The sequence below is a fragment of the Scyliorhinus torazame genome, unplaced genomic scaffold, assembly GCF_047496885.1.
Source record: "Scyliorhinus torazame isolate Kashiwa2021f unplaced genomic scaffold, sScyTor2.1 scaffold_248, whole genome shotgun sequence".
NCBI lineage: Eukaryota > Metazoa > Chordata > Chondrichthyes > Carcharhiniformes > Scyliorhinidae > Scyliorhinus > Scyliorhinus torazame.
Window position 1 is genome coordinate 70,873 of NW_027307975.1, and position 17,599 is coordinate 88,471.

The 17,599-nt window shown below is 48.7% G+C and overlaps 1 protein-coding gene across 1 annotated transcript; it reads left to right on the forward strand.

The window, feature by feature from the left end:
- Positions 1 to 529: 529 nt before the first annotated feature.
- LOC140406108 (uncharacterized) lies at positions 530 to 17,264 on the forward strand (the record flags this gene model as incomplete). The annotated part of the gene is made up of 2 exons (XM_072494263.1): positions 530 to 604; positions 14,945 to 17,264. A coding segment is annotated over exon 2 (1,263 nt), but the record flags the coding sequence as incomplete, so codon positions are not given.
- Positions 17,265 to 17,599: the final 335 nt, after the last annotated feature.

The following is a 17,599-nucleotide window of genomic DNA, read 5'->3' on the forward strand; positions in this document are numbered from 1 at the left end:
ATTCCCTCACTCCCCTGTTTCCCTCACTCCTCTTCCTTCACTCTTCTGATTCCCTCACTCCTCTGTTCCCCTCACCCCTCTGCTCCCCTCATTTCTCTTTTCCCTCCCTCCTGTGGTTCTCCTCACTCCTCTGGTTCCCCCATTCCTCTATTCCCTCACTCTTATCCTCACTCCTCTATTCCCTCACTCCTCTGTTCTCCTCACTATTCTGCTCCCCTCACCCCTCTCGTTCCTTCATTGCTCTATTCCCTCACTCCTCTATTCCCTCACTCCTCAGCTCCCCTCACTCCTCAGCTCCCCTCACTCCTCAGCTCCCGTCAGTCCTCTTGTTTCTTCACTCCTCTATTCCCTCACTCCTCGGTTCCCTCACTCCTCGGTCCCCCTCATTTCTCTATTCCTTCACTCCTCTGTTACTCGGACTCCTGTGTTCCCCACACTCCCCGTCCTACCCTCCCCAACTCCTCACTGACATTCCCTTGTATCTGGGATCAGTAGAGCTTCTCAATGGCTTTTGTTTGGTTCGATTACAGGAGTTCAGTGCTGAATGTGAACCATGGAATTAATACCTCTCTTATGGCCAACAATCCCTTAGCCACCATCCAAGGTTTGTTTGTTTCTGTAAATCACACTCATCCCATTCCCACACAGTCCGTGCAGTCAACATGTCCCACATCCTGCTCCATCCGTGTCCCATTATCGACTCATTGACATTAAACATTCCCCATTCCCAGAAGGTCATGACTCTCATTTCCTCCCCGAGCCGCTGGCTAAGTCTGTCAAATGAAGGAGCTCTCTCGCCATGTGTACTCTCTCACTGTGTACTCTCTCACTGTGTACTCTCTCACTGTGTACTCCCACTGTACTGTTATGGATCAGGGTTTAGAGAATCCCAAAGTGTATCATGGAGTTCACCTGACCCACAACTTTTAATAGATTGGGGTATGGGGAGCACACGGCTCACTCTACAGATGTGGTACAGCAGAAATGGACCAGTACTTTTTAAAACAAGACAATGTTTATTCTATGAACTCAAGTTAAACTTTTTAAAACAAACAGTGAATATCTTAGCAACCAGTAAATCAAATACACCCCCAAAGAATACAACACTAAGTAATCTGTATGCCATCCTTTTAACACCCAGAAGACTTAACAAACCTCTAAACAGAAGCACATCAGGGTTTACATTCAATACTGAGAACATTTATAATTCTGAATTCACCAAATGATTAAGAAATAGTCCTTCATGGCAGAGAGATCAACAGTACAGCTGCTTTGTCTGACTTCAGCTGCAACACACTGAAAAACGAAACCCAAAAGACAGACACACCCAAACTTTTCTCAAAGTAAAACTAAAAAGCAGAACCAGAGCTCAGCTCCACCCACACTCTGACATCACTGTAGTAACATGAGCAGCTAACCATTTCTTAAAGCGACATTCTCATGACACCTCCCCCGAAGAAAAAAAACCCCATCAACTTCAAGGTGGTTTCATTTTTCACCTTTTCACCATCCTTTATGAAATGCACACAGTAAATATACTTTATCGTTGCAAAAAACAACACACGCAAACAGGTATAATAATAGTCCATTTTTTCGTTCTTCTTCCTCCAACTGAAATCCTTCTGTTCATCACATTCGTGACAAAGCATCGGCTATCACGTTTTCCCGTCCTGCCACATATACTATTTTAAAATGAAATGGCTGTAACAATAAACTCCATCGAAACAGTCTTGCATTGTTATTCCGGAATTGCTCCAAAAACGTCAACGGATTATGATCAGTATATTTTACAGTGTCAGACGGATTGCTGGTCATATAAATGTGAAAATGTTGCAAAGCCAGTACCAAACTTAAAGTCTCCTTCTCAATCGTTGAATACTTCTGGTGAGAATTCAATTGCTTTGAAAAATAACCAATAGGCCACTCTAGCCCTTCATCATCGTCTTGTAGAAGCACCTACGCCCACATCACTCGCATCAACAGCCACTTTGAATGGTTTGGTATAATTTGGGATGGCTAACACAGAAGCAGTGGTTAACACAGCCTTCAGGCTGTCAAATGCCTGTTGACACTCCGCTGTCCACTGGAATTTGTTACGCTTCTTGAGGAAGTCCGTCAGTGGAGCGACGACACTGCTAAAATTTGGTCCAAATTTCCGGTAAAATCCATTCATACCAAGAAATCGCATTATTTCCCGTCGTGTCGAGGGTATCGGAAACTCCCCAATAACTTTTGTTTCCACATCCCGTGGGACCATTCGACCCTGTCCAATTGTATAGCCAAGGAAAGTGACTTGGGCTTTTCCAAATTCACTTTTGGCTAGGTTTACCACCAAACCCGCCTCCTGAAGTCGATCGAATAACTCCATCAGATGTTTTAAATGTTCTTTCCATGTCTGGCTGAAAATTACCAGATCGTCGATGAATACCGCACAATTGGGTAATCCTGAAACGATTTTGTTAGTTAACCGTTGAAATGTGGCTGGGGCGTTTTTCATGCCAAATGGCATAACTTTGAATTGGTATATACCATCTGGAGTCACAAAAGCTGAAATCTCCTTCGCCCTTTCGGATAAAGGTACCTGCCAGTAAACTTGAAGTAAATCCAGTTTGGAAATAAAAGCTGATTGTCCCACTTTCTCAATGCAATCCTCCAAATGTTGGGTACCGTCTGGTTTTGGTACCATCACTATGGGTGAGCTCCATTGGCTGCAACCCACTTCAATTATGCTATTTTTAAGCATACTTTCAATCTCTTTGTTAACCTGTGCCAATTTTAAAGGGTTAAGTCTGTGTGGGTGTGGTTTGATTGGAACAGCATTTCCCACACCTACATCATGTATAGCCATTTTAGTACTTCCCAATTTATCTCTACAAACTTGCCCATGTGATATCAATAACTCTTTCAGGTCAGTTTGTTTTTCCTCTGGAAGGTAACAACAATTTATCCCAATTTTTAAGAACATCCCCATTTTCCAATTTAATTTGAGGTATGTCAAATTCACAGTCATCTGGATTTGGTTCGTCACTTCAAGTTATAATCATTAAAACCTCCTCCTTTTTCTCTCCTTCCCTTTCAAAGTACCTTTTAAGCATATTCACATGACACACTCGCTGAATCTTCCTTCTATCTGGTGTTTTTACCACATAATTCACCTCACTTAATTTCCTTTCAATCTGATAAGGTCCACAAAACCTTGCTTTTAAAGGTTTGCCTACCAGTGGTAACAACACTAAAACTTTATCTCCACTGGCAAAACTACGAACTTTGGATTTCTTGTCCGCGACCCGTTTCATCACATTTTGTGCAACTTTTAAATGTTGTCTCGCCAATTCACCTGCTCTATTTAATCGTTCCCTAAAATTTGACACGTAATCCAATAATGTAATTTCCGATTTCTCACTCACCAATTTTTCCTTAATCAATTTAAGTGGTCCTCTTACCTCATGACCAAAATTAGTTCAAAAGGACTAAATTTGGTTGACTCATTAGGAGCATCCCTAATTGCAAACAGGACGAATGGAATTCCTTTATCCCAATCCTCTGGATAATCGTGACAATAAGCCTTCAACATTGTCTTTAATGTCTGATGCCACCTTTTTAACGCTCCCTGCGATTCTGGATGGTACGCAGTTGATTTAAATTGTTTTATTCCTAAGCTATCCATTACTTCTTTGAAGAACTTTGAGGTAAAATTTGATCCTTGATCCGTTGTATTTCTGTGGGTAGTCCATATCTCGTAAAGAATTTAAATAATTCCTCCACAATCTTTTCAGCTGTAATATTACGTACTGGAATGGCCTCTGGAAACCTAGTAGACACATCCATTATAATCAAAAGATATTGATTCCCACTTTTTGTTTTAGGAAGCGGTCCTACGCAATCAATTAGGACCCTTGTAAAATGTTCCTCAAATGCTGGAATGGATATTAAGGGCGCTGGTTTTATCACTGCTTGAGGTTTCCCTATCACTTGACATGTGTGACATGATTGACAAAATGTAACTACATCTTTATGTAGTCCAGGCCAATAAAAATGTTTCTGGATTTTAGCTTGAGTTTTCCTTATCCCCAAATGACCTCCCACTGGTACCTCATGTGCAACTTGCAACACCTCCTTTCTATACACTACCGGCAATAATACTTGATGAACTTCTGCCCACTTTTCATCCGCCTGCATATGTAAAGGTCTCCATTTTCTCATCAAGACATCACTTTTACGGTAATAACACTCTGGTATACACGCAGATTCCTCTTCCGTGTATGCTTTCTGATACATCCGTTTTATTTCTATATCTTTTTGTTGTAACTCCGCCAATTTTCCTGAACAAAAAATATCCGCCTCATCCTCCACCTGTTCTTGTTCTTTTTCAACCATCTGATCAAAAATCGTTTTTGATAATTGCACTTCAACTTCATCTTCACTCTTTGATTTCTCCTCATCTTAACCTGTGACTTTGCGACCTTGTTATTCCACAATCCGGAAAAATCCCAGGATATACGTCCTTCAACACTTCAGTTGTCTGATTTTCCACTGGCTTATCAACCACAGTAGGCATCACTCCCACCTGCGATCCAGCTATATCATTACCCAAGATAAACTGTATTCCTGGACAAGATAGTTTCTCAATTACTCCTACTACCACTTCACTACTCTTCACTGGACTTTCCAACCTTACTTTATATAATGGAACACTACTCTCACCCTGAATTCCACATATTACCACCTTTTCTGGGAACATTCTTGCCAAACTACATAACTCCTCATCTCTTACCATTAAAGATTGACTAGCTCCCGTATCTCTTAAAATTGTGACTTCTTTACCTGCTCCTCCTGATACACATGAGGGAACTTTACCCACACAAGTAAATTCTTTAAAGAGATCTGTCACCATCTTATCAATCACCTCTTGATCAGGCTGTACAACCTTTTGCACCTCCTTCGCTTCACTTGGGCTTTCCTTTACCACTTTAACAAACCCCACTGTCTTATCCTGTTTTACCATATCAGCCTTCCCAGTGCTTTTTCTTCAACCACCAACACGGACTTTACATGGCCTAGTTCATTACAGTGAAAACATTTGAAACTTTTCATGTCTCCTCCAGCCGCCTGGATTTCTTTTTTAATCTGAGGTACACTCTCCTTATTATCTCCCATCAGATCGCCTTTACCTTTACCACTTGAGTATTTCTCATGTCCCCAGTTTCTATCCCTCACAGGCTGAAACTGATGTTGGAAACCAAGCTTTGATTTATGAACTAATTCATAATCATCTGCCATTTCTGCTGCTAATCTCGCAGTTTTAACCCTCTGCTCTTCCACATGAGTTCTCATTACATCAGGAATTGAATTTTTAAACTCCTCCAAAAGTATAATTTCTCTGAGACCTTCATACGTTTGGTCTATTTTCAAAGCCCTTATCCACCTATCAAAATTACTCTGTTTGAGCCTTTCAAACTCCATGTATGTTTGACCAAATTCTTTCCTTAAATTTCTAAACCTTTGTCTGTAAGCTTCATGCACTAGTTCATAAGCACCTAAGATGGATTTTTTCACCTCCTCCTACGTCTCAGATACCTCCTCCGGTAGTGATGCAAATACTTCACTAGATCTACCTACCAGCTTTGATTGAATCAGTAATATCCACATGTCCTGTGGCCATTTCATTTGTTTAGCTACCTTCTCAAATGAAATGAAAAAGGCTTCCACCTCCTCCTCATCAAACCTTGGCAATGCTTGGACATATTTAAATAGATTCCCACCAAGGCTTCGACTTTGACGCTCTTTCTCACTATCCTCATCACTATCATCCAACTGTACGTTTCCCTTTACGTCTGCCAATTTTAACTGACTGTCATGTTTCATGGCCATTTTCTGAAGTTCAAACTCTCTCTCTTTATCTTTTCCTGATCTGTATCTCCCTTTCTTTTTATTTTTGTTCTGCTGGGGCTATTCTTTCCGCCTTTCTTCTCTCTCCTTTGCTTTTTCCTCTCTCTCTCTCTCTTTCCGCTCTCTCTCTTTCGTATGCAAGCTGCTTAAATTCTTTCTCATGTTCCATTTGTTTAATTTGCAACTGAATTTTTGCCATTTCCAATGAGTCAAACTGTATCTCAGGCAACTTTAAATGCGTAGCCACCGCCATAATTACCTCATCTTTTCACATTTTGTCAGGTAATGTTAACTGCAATGTTTTTGCCAAATCATTTTTACAATATTTTGCAGTTTTTCATAATAGTAATAATCCTAACACAGCAAAATAGAGTGAACATTAACATAGTGCAAAAAGAGAATATACAATAGCAATTGACTTGACGTGACCCCACGCGCCTCAGTCTTCCCACACCCTCCCAATGGAGCACTCACCCCCACTCCCCTCTGGGTCGCTGCTGCTGCTGACGTTTTAATTTTCCCTGAGAAGCCATCGGACGGTATTACAGTTGCTCAACAGCAGCAGCTCTGTACACTTGGCAAAATTATTTACACACATAAGTAGGCATCTGTTCGTGGTGTTGTCATCCCTTGCTTCTCCCAGACAGAGTTCGCTGCCGTTGTCGTCTCGTTCCGCTTCTGCGGTCCTCCCATCTTCCCCGTTTTCTCTGTTCCTGTGGACGTTAAGTTTGTTAACGTTTCCCTGCCTTCCCCCTCCCCCTCCCTGGCTCTCCTCTATTGTTCCGTCTCTTCCCTCTACCCCCCCTCGCCTTTCCTTCCTCTTAGATTTAGCTGTCCCCCCCTATCCCGGTCTATCTCTCCCTCTCATGCTTTGGCTACTCTCCCCTGTTTCTTGGCTACCTGGCTATTCTTCTGCTTGTTCGTTGGCCACAAACAGGTCCCGGAACAATTAGGCGAATGGCTCCCATGTTCTGTGGAAGCCGTCGTCTGACCCTCGGATGGCGAATTTGATTTTCTCCATTTGGAGAGATTCCGAGCGGTCGGACAGCCAGTCTGCAGCTTTGGGTGGTGCTGCTGACCGCCAGCCGAACAGGATTCTACGGCGGGCGATCAGGGAGGCAAAGGCAAGCGTGTCCGCCCTCCTCCCCAGGAATAGATCTGGCTGGTCTGAAACCCCGAAGACCGCCACTTTCGGGCATGGCTCCGCCCTCACCACCTTGGACATTGCCTCGAAGAAGGCTGTCCAGTACTCCACAAGTCTGGGGCAGGACCAGAACGTGTGGGCGTGGTTGGCTGGGCCTCCTTGGCACTGCTCACATCTATCCTCCACCTCCGGGGAGAACGTACTCATACGGGTTCTTGTTAAGTGGGCTCTATGTACCACTTTTAGTTGCATCAGGCTGAGCCTTGCACACGTGGAGGTGGAGTTGACCCTATGCAGTGCTTCGCTCCAGAGTCCCCACCCTATTTCGATTCCCAAGTCTTCCTCCCACTTCATTATTGTTGCGTCCAATACGGTGTCGGCCCCTTCTCCCAGTCGGTCATACATGTCACTGCAGTTTCCTTTATCTAGTATGCTTGCGTCCAGTAACTCTTCTAGTAGTGTCTGTCGTGGTGGTTGTGGGCATGTCCCTGTCTCCTTTCGTAGGAAGTTTTTTAGTTGCAGGTATCTTAGCTTGTTCCCCCTGGCTAGCTGGAATTTCTCTGTCAGTTCGCCCAGTGTTGCGATCCTGCCGTCCGTGTATAGGTCCCTGACTGTCAGTGTCCTTCTGTCCTGTCCCCACCTTTTGAAGGTGGCGTCAGTCAGCGCTGGCATGAACCTATAGTTAGTGCAGATGGGAGCTTTACCCGACATTCTGGTCAGGCCAAATTGTTGCCGTAGTTGGTTCCAGGACTGGAGGGTGGCTATTACCACCGGGCTGCTGGAGTGTTTTTTGGGTGGGGATGGGGATGGGAGCGCCACCGTGGCGAGGGCCCGGAGAGAGGTCCCCATGCAGGAGGCCTCCTCCGTGCGCACCCACTCGGCTTCTGGCTCCTTGATCCATCCCCTTATTCGCTCGGCCGTCGCTGCCCAGTGGTAAAGTTATAGGTTTGGGAGGGCAAGCCCCCTCCTGGATTTTGTTTTTTGTAAGACCTTCTTTGGGATCCGAGCATTCCCCCCCCGCCCCCGCCATACGAACGCCATGATTAGTTTGTCTAGTGCTTTGAAAAAGGCCTTGGGGATGTAGATCGGGATGGATCTGAATAGGAAGAGGTACCTGGGCAGCACGTTCATTTTGATCGTCTGGACTCTCCCCGCGAGGGAGGGTGGGAATGTGTTCCATCTTTGCAGGTTCTTTTTTACTTCCTCTATCAGACTGGTGAGGTTCCATTTGTGGATCCCTTTCCAGTCATGGGCGATTTGGATCCCCAGGTAGCGGAATTTGTGTCGGGTTTGTTTAAGCGGCAGTCCCGTTAGGGCTGCCCCACCTACTTGTGGGTGTACCGGGAAGATCTCGCTTTTGCTCATGTTGAGTTTGTAGCCCGAGGAGGCACCAAACTCTTTCAGGAGCGCGATGATTCCATCCATGCTGCTCTGTGGATCCAAAATGTAGAGGAGCGGGTCATCTGCATGTGCTCTCTGCTGCCCCTTCGGATCCCCCTCCAGCTTTTTGCTGCTCTGAGCGCAATTGCTAGTGGTTTGATCGCTAGAGCGAACAGCAGCGGGGACAGTGGGCATCCTTGTCAGGTGCCCCTGTGCAGCTGGAAGTATCGGGAGTTGGTGTTGTTGGTCCGTACGCTCGCCATGGGAGCGTTGTATAGGAGCATTACCCAGAAGGTGAACCCTGTTCCAAGCCCGAACCGCTCCAGTACCTCTATGAGGTATTTCCATTCGACTCTGTCGAAGGCCTTTTCTGCATCTAGGGAGACAATCACCTCTGGTGTTCTCTTCCCGGAGGGGGTCATTATCACATTCAGCAGGCGCCTGATGTTTGAGGTAAGCTGTCTCCCTTTGACAAAGCCCGTCTGGTCCTCTGCGACCACCTCAGGTACACAGTATTCTAACCTTTTGGCTAGGATTTTGGCCAGCATTTTGGCGTCTGCATTCAGCAGTGAGATGGGTCTGTATGACCCACATTCCGTTGGGTCTTTGTCCTTCTTAGGTATCAGCGAGATTGAGGCCTGTGCTAGCGTGGGTGGCAGTGTGCCCCTCGCTAGCGAGTCTGTGAACATCTCCCGCAGGTGCGGGGCCAATGCTGTCGCAAATGTTTTGTAGAAGTCCGCCGGGAATCCTTCGGTTCCGGCACCTTCCCCGCCTGCATGGAGCTAATGCTGTCCATGATCTCTCCCAGTGCTAGTGGGGCTTCCAAGCCCCGTTTTTTGCCCTCACCCACGACTAGACTGTCCAGTCCATCAAGGAACCGTTTCACCCCAGGCTCCCCCATTGGGGGCTCTGAGGTGTACAGCCCTTGGTAGAAGGCCTTGAAGGTTTTGTTGTTCTTTTCTTGTTCTGTTTCTAGCGTGCCTCTGGTATCCCTGATTTGTGCAATTTCTCTGGCGGCTGCCTGCTTTCTCAGCTGGTGTGCCAACAGGCGGCTGGCTTTGTCTCCTTGTTCGTATAGGGTCCCACGTGCCTGGCGGAGTTAGTGCACAGCTTTCCTGGTGGAGAGCAGGTCAAAGTTCCTTTGTAGCTCTTTGCTCTCCGCCAAGAGCTCAACGGTCGGGGCCTTGGAGTATTTACGGTCTACCTCCAGTATGGAGTCGACCAGCTGCTGCATCGCCACCCTTTCCTCCCTATCTCTTTGCGCTTTGAAAGTGATGATTTCCCCTCTTAGAACGGCCTTTAGTGCTTCCCAGAACGTGGAGGGTGAGACCTCCCCGTTCTGGTTGTTCTCTGTGTACTCTGCAATGGCCCGTGATAACCTTTCGTTGAAGGCCTTGTCCGCTAGTAGGGCGACGTCCAACCTCCATGTGGGGCGTTGGGCCCTGCCCGTCTCCAGCCTCACGTCCATGTAGTGTGGAGCGTGGTCTGATATCACAATTGCGGAGTATTCCACCTTGTCTATCCCCGGAAGGACCGTTTTCCCGACCACAAAGAAGTCAATTCTGGTGTATATGTTGTGTACTGGGGAGAAGAAGGAGAATTCCTTCTCCCCGGGTGGGCGAACCTCCAGGGGTCCACCGCTCCCATCTGCTCCATAAAGTGACTGAGTTCCCTTGCCATGCTTGAGGTTTTCCCAGTTTTGGGGTTTGATCTGTCTGTCTTTGGGTCCTGTACACAGTTGAAGTCCCCCCCCCCCCCCCCCCCCCATAATTAGTCGATGCGTCGCTATGTCAGGGATTTCTGCCATGGTCTTCTTGATGAAGCTCGTGACGTCCCAGTTGGGAGCGTACACGTTAACTAGTACTACCGGTGCCCCATCCAGGGCCCCGCTGACCATGATAAGCCGTCCCCCTGGGTCTGTAACCATCTTTGTCGCCCTAAACATCGTCCTCTTGACGATCAATATCGCCACCCCCCTGGCCCTCGTCCCGTAGCAGGAATGGTAGGTTTGTCCCACCCAGCCCTTTCTTACCCGCAGTCGATCCTGCTCTCTCAGGTGTGTCTCTTGGAGGAAGACTATGTCGGACCTCATATTTCTTAGGTGGGTGAGGACTCTGGATCTCTTCACTGGGCCGTTGAGTCCCCTTACGTTCTAGGTGACTTTCCTGGTGGGGGGCTTCTGCCCCCTCGCTCCTGTGGGATTAACGTACTTACCTGGTGGACGCGCCCCTGCCCTCCGGGGTTTCCCTTTGTTAGGGGGCCGTCCAGGAAAGCCGCTGTCACTGCACTCTCCATGCGGTCGGGTCCCTGCGCTCCAGGGTTTCCCTTTGTCCCGGGGGCACCCGACATGGCCGCCCACTGTGCGTCCGCCATGCAGGTAGTCCCCTGCACTCTGGGGTCTCCCTTCGCTCAGAGACCGTACTGGGTGGGTGCTTGCAGCGATTCCTTGTTTCGAGCCCTTGGTGATGTCACTTTGTAGCCAATTCCTTTTCTAGCCGTTTGTGTCGCCCCTCCCCGGTCTCTCCTTCCCCGTGTCCTCCCCCCTCCCGGTCTCTCCCCTTTCCCCCCCTTCTCCCTTGTACCCCTCCTTTGTCCCTCTTTCCCCTGTTCCTGTCCCAGTTTGCTCTCCCGTCTCTGTTGAGTGGTCCCCCCCACCTCCAGACTGGCGCCATCCCCCCTGTTGGGGGCGCGCTGCGGCCCTGCTTTGTTGCATGCCCCCGGCGCTAGCTTTCCCGCTAGTACAGTGGCCCCCCTCTCGTGAGTTACTGTCTCGCTTCTCCCCTGCCCGGCCTCTACGGTTTTCTGCCCGCTCTTCCCCTATCCTACCCTGCACTCCTCTTGCTGGCTCTCCCTTCTCCGCTACTCTCGTTCCCTCGTGCTGGGGCCTGGCCTCCCACCTGAAGCGATCCTTCGGGCAGTGGCCTGTTCTTATTTCAGGGTGCGCTCGTCGTGGCGGGGGCGGGGGGGCCTGGCGTTGCCTCCCCCCTCCCCTCCCCCCATCGGCGTGTTGTTGCCTCTTGCCAGGGGCCCCTCATTTCTACCATCGCTGGTGGTTTTGCAGCCCGTGTTCCTCGACAAACTTGTTTGCTTCGGCAGGGGCTGTAAAGAAGTATTCTCTTTCTTGGTATGTGACCCAGTGTTTCGCTGGGTACAGCATACCAAAACGCACATTGCTCTTGTGAAGAGCTGCTTTCGCTCTATTAAACTCGGCCCGTCTCCTGGCTAGGTCTGCCCCAATGTCCTCGTAAATTCTAATGGCGTGTCCTTCCCATTTGCAGGTTCTGTTTTTCCTGGCCCAGCGTAGGATTGTTTCCCTATCTTGGTACCGGTGCAGTTTAGCTGCAACTGCTGTCGGGTGTTCCCCTGCTTTGGGCTTCGGGCGCAGCGACCGGTGTGCTCTGTCCATTTCTGGTGGGCTGGGAAAGGTTTTCTTCCCCACTAAGTTGCCCAGCATCTCGGCCACGTATGCCGTGGGGCTTCTACCCTCGATCCCCTCTGGTAGGCCCACTATCCTGACATTTTGCCTCCTTGAGCAGTTTTCCTGGTCGTCCACCCTGCCCTCCAGGCTCCCCTGTGTTGTGCCCAGTCTCGCCACCTCCCTCTCCAGGACCGTGATCCGGTCGCTCACGTCAGTCGCTGCTTTCTCCAGCTCCTTGATGGTCGCCTCTTGGGCTTCCAGTTTCTTCCCTTGGGCGTCCAATTTCTCCTCTGCTCTGCCCAGGGCCTGCTGCACCTCCGCCAGGGCCTTGGCCATTGCTGCCTCCACTGCGGCTTCTATGGCTGCCCTAGCCTCTGCCTTGTTTACCTGCTGATATTCCCTCAGCGTATCGGCAAAGGCTGCCTTCCAGTTCCAGCTCCCCCCCCTGGCCCCGGGGGAGACTGCACCTGTCTGCCCAGCTCTTTTTGATGCAGCGATACTTCCATTCTGCTGCTTTGTTCGCTGATTGGCTCGTCTGAACTGGCTCGCCCATTGCCCCGTCTGACTTTGGTGCCCCTCCTCCCTCTGCTTTGGCTCCCTTCTGGTATTATTTATTTATTTATTTATTTCCCCCCCCTCCTTCCCTTTTTCTTCTCCCCTCCCTTCTCTCCTTTACCACTTTATTTTTCCCTCTTTTATAAAATTCTTCTCAGGTGAACTTGTTTTGGGTTAGAACAAGAAAAGTGCAAAAATATTTTTTTTTAAAGTTTATAAGTTTTCTTTTCAGAGTTTTGTTTTTGCAAAAGATTTTTTTTCCTTCCTTTTCCCTCACTCACCAGGTCGAGAGAGAGAGAAAGAGGATTCTGGTTGGGAGTCTCTCTTTGATCCTGCCTCGTGGTGGTCGCCGCCAGGGGGGGGGGGGGTCGGTTGGACGGACGGTCCCCGCTTCGTTCCCCGCTGCTGTTTGGTCCGGGCCGCCGCTCGTCGCACCCTGCGCTCTCCTGCTGGGGGGGAGGGGGAGGGGGTGTCGGTCGCTCCTCCGTTCCTTCCTCCCTGCAAGTTCGGCCCCCGCTTTGGTCCTGGCCGCCACTTTGGTCCTGGCCGCCGCTTCGTTCCTGCCCTGTGCTTTGCTCATTTTTGCCAAATCTAACAGTCTGCTTTTAGTCTCTGTCCGTAAGGTACTGCGTGTGACAGTCTCCACTCCCAAAAACTTCAGAGCCTCTGAAAGAGCCATTGGCCACAACACACTTCCCACTTAAACTAAAATACCACACCCGAAAAGCACCCACAATATGCTCACCCCTCACTGTCTTTAAGTTCACTAAGCCAATCCAATAGATAACTTTTATCCCCCTCGAGCCCCCAATTGTTATGGGTCAGGGTTTAGAGAATCCCAAAGTGTATCATGGAGTTCACCTGACCCACAACGTTTAATAGATTGTGGTGTGAGGAGCACACGGTCCACTCTACAGGTGTGATACAGCAGAAATGGAAAAGTATTTTTTTTAAACAAAACAATGTTTATCCTATGAACTCAAGTTAACCTTTTTAAAACAAACAGTAAATATCTTAGCAACCAGTAAATCAAATACACCCCCAAAGAATACAACACTAAGTAACCTGTATGCCGTCCTTTTAACATCCAGAAGACTTAACAAACCTCTAAACAGAAGCACATCAGGGTTTACATTCAATACTGAGAACATTTATAATTCTGAATTCACCAAATGATTTAAAAATAGTCCTTCATGGCAGAGAGATCAACAGTACAGCTGCTTTGTCTGACTTCAGCTGCAACACACTGAAAAACAAAACCAAAAAGACAGACACACCCAAGCTTTTCTCAAAGTGAAACTAAAAAGCAGAATCAGAGCTCAGCTCCACCCACACTCTGACATCACTGTAGTAACATGAGCAGCTAACCATTTCTTAAAGCGACATTCTCATGACAGTAAGTACACTTACTGTGTAATCTCACCGTGTACTCTCTCACTGTGCACTCTCTCTGTGCACTCTGAACTAATACTGTACACTCTCACTGTACCCTCACTGTGCTCTCAGACTGTGTACTCTCTATTTGTGTACTCTTCCACTGTCTATTCCTTCACTGTCTACTCTCTCACATTCTACTCTCAGTGTACTTACTGTTTGCTCTCACTGTACTGTAACTGTGCACTCTCTCAATGTGTGCTCTCATTATATACTCTCACTATGTATCTCTTAATGTGTACTTACACTGTACTCTCACAATGTGTACTCTCACTGTGCACTCTTTCATTGTGTACTTTTTCAGTCTATTCTTTCACTGTCTATGCTCTCATGTTCTACTCTGTGTACCCTCACTATGCACTCCCACTATGTACTCTCTCACTGTACTCTCTCACTGTGTACTCTTATTGTTTACTCTCTCAATGTGTACTGTCAATGTCCACTCTCTCTGTGTACTCTCTCACTGTGTACTCTCTCACTGTGTACTGTCAATGTCCACTCTACCATCATAGAATTTACAGTGCAGAAGGAGGCCATTCGGCCCATCGAGTCTGCACCGGCTCTTGGAAAGAGCACCCTACCCAAGGTCAACACCGCCACCCTATCCCCATAACCCAGTAACCCCACCCAACACTAAGGGCAATTTTGGACACTAAGGGCAATTTATCATGGCCAATTCACCTAACCCGCACATCTTTGGACTGTGGGAGGAAACCGGAGCACCCGGAGGAAACCCACGCACACACAGGGAGGATGTGCAGACTCCGCACAGACAGTGACCCAAGCCGGAATCGAACCTGGGACCCTGGAGCTGTGAAGCAATTGTGCTATCCACAAGGCTACCGTGCTGCCGCTCACTGTGTACTCTCTCTCTGTGTACTCTCCCAATGTGTACTCTCACTGTGTACACTCTCACTATGTAATCTCGCTGTGTACTCTCTCACTGTACTGTCAATGTCCACTCTCTCTCTCTGTACTCCCTCACTGTGTACTCACTGTGCTCCCATACTGTGTACTCACACTGAATACTCTCACTGTCCACTCTCTCACTGTGTACTCTCACTATATATCTCACCGTGAACTCTCACTGTTGACTCTTCATATTCTACCCTCTTGCATTGCAGCTCTCGCGAGTGGTGGAACCATTCCAGTTACCAGCCTTGATGCCAATGGGAACCTTTTGCTGTTGAGCGGTGCGGTCAGCAGTGGGACGCAGAGTATTGTTACCTCACCCCTCTTCCTGAATCCTCCAGGCCTGCCCCTGCACCCCAGCCACCCACCTGCCGTCAGCTTGGCGTCTGTCAGCTCCCTACAAACCAAAGCAGCTAGCAGCTGCTGTGAGGCTGAGGCACTGGCGTCCGGCGTCGAGCCAGAGCGATCCAGTGCAGAGTGACCCTGTGGAGGGGCCGGAGGGAGGAATCCTCACTCTGACTCCACTTCATCAGCTCCTTAATGGACCCCGTGGAGGATTAACCCCAGAGAGGTGATGCGCACTCTTCCCACCTCCTGGACGGCGGCACTCGCAGCCTGACACACGGGCCGTGGGTTTATTTTCAGAACGGATTCTGCAGTGAATTTACTTCATTTTGTTTTCTTTTAAATTATATTTTCTCTGGGATTCTTCTGCTTTGATATAATTTGTACTGTTTGTTTTGTATTACTGCCCAGTGGGGAGGACATTTTCTCTATTTATTTACTGTTTGAAATGTTTGATTCAGATACAAGCACCTCCCCATAAACCACCAAAAGAAAGGATTATCTCACATTGCTACAAACCAGTGCCTGAACTCCCAATTAGTCACCAAAACTCACATACTCACTCACACACACATTCACACTCACCCACGCGCGCACACATACATTCACACTCACTCACACATACACACGCACTCACTCACCTACACACTCAGACTCACTCACCTACACACTCACTCTCACACACACTCACACAAAGACCCTCACACTCCCCCACACACACCGACCCACACACAGACACATTGTTACACACTGACTCACATATACACATGGAATCATATAAATTACAGTGCAGAAGGAGGCCATTCTGCCCACCAAGTCTGCACCTCCTTTGCAAATAGCACCCTACTTAAATCCACACCTCCACCATATCCCCATAACCCAGTAACCCCACCTAACCTTTTGGACACTAAGGAGCAATTTATCATGGCCAATCCACCTAACCTGCACATCTTTGGACTGTGGGAGGAAACACAGTCTCTCTCACACACACACACAGTCTCCCACACACAGTCTCACCCACACACACACATAGTCTCACCCACACACACACACAGTCTCACCCACACACACACACACAGTCTCACCCACACACACACACAGTCTCACCCACCCACACACACAGTATCTCTCACCCACACACAGTCTCTCTCACCCACACACACACACACAGTCTCTCTCACCCACACACACACACAGTCTCACCCACACACACACACAGTCTCACCCACACACACACACACAGTCTCTCTCACCCACACACACACAGTCTCTCTCACCCCCACAGTCTCTCACCCCCACAGTCTCTCACGTACACACACAGTCTCTCTCACACACACAGTCTCCCACACACACACACAGTCTCCCACATACACACACACAGTCTCCCACACGCACACACACAGTCTCTCCCCCACACACACACAGTCTCCCACACACACACACACAGTCTCCCACACACACACACACACAGTCACACACACACACACACACAGTCTCCCCCACACACACAGTCTCCCCCACACACACACAGTCTCCAACACACACACACAGTCTCCAACACACACACACAGTCTCCAACACACACACACACAGTCTCCAACACACACACAGTCTCCAACACACACACACAGTCTCCAACACACACACACACAGTCTCCAACACACACACAGTCTCCAACACACACACACACAGTCTCCAACACACACACAGTCTCCAACACACACACAGTCTCCAACACACACACACAGTCTCCAACACACACACACAGTCTCCAACACACACACAGTCTCCAACACACACACACAGTCTCCAACACACACACACACAGTCTCCAACACACATACAGTCTCATACACACACACAGTCTCCCACATACACACACACATTCTCCCACACACACACACACAGTCTCCCACACACACAGTCTCCCACACACACACACAGTCTCCCACACACACACACACAGTCTCCCACACACACACAGTCTCCCACACACACACAGTCTCCCACACACACCCACACAGTCTCCCACACCCACCCACACAGTCTCCCACACACACCCACACAGTCTCCCACACACCCACACAGTCTCCCACACACCCACACAGTCTCCCACACAGTCTCTCCCCCACACAGTCTTCCCCCCCACACAGTCTTCCCCCCCACACAGTCTTCCCCCCCACACAGTCTTCCCCCCCACACAGTCTTCCCCCCCACACACAGTCTTCCCCCCCACACAGTCTTCCCCCCCACACAGTCTTCCCCCCCACACTGTCTTCCCCCACACACAGTCTTGCCCCCCCCACACAGTCTTCCCCCTACACACTCTCACACACACTCACATAGTCACAAACACACATTCACAGACATATTCACTCACATGCATTCACACACACTCACTCACCCCTCTCACACACCTCTCTCTCACACACCCCCACACTCTTCACACACTCTCACCCCTCTCTCACACACTCCTCTGTCACACACTCATATACCCCTCTTTCGCACACCCCTCTCTCAC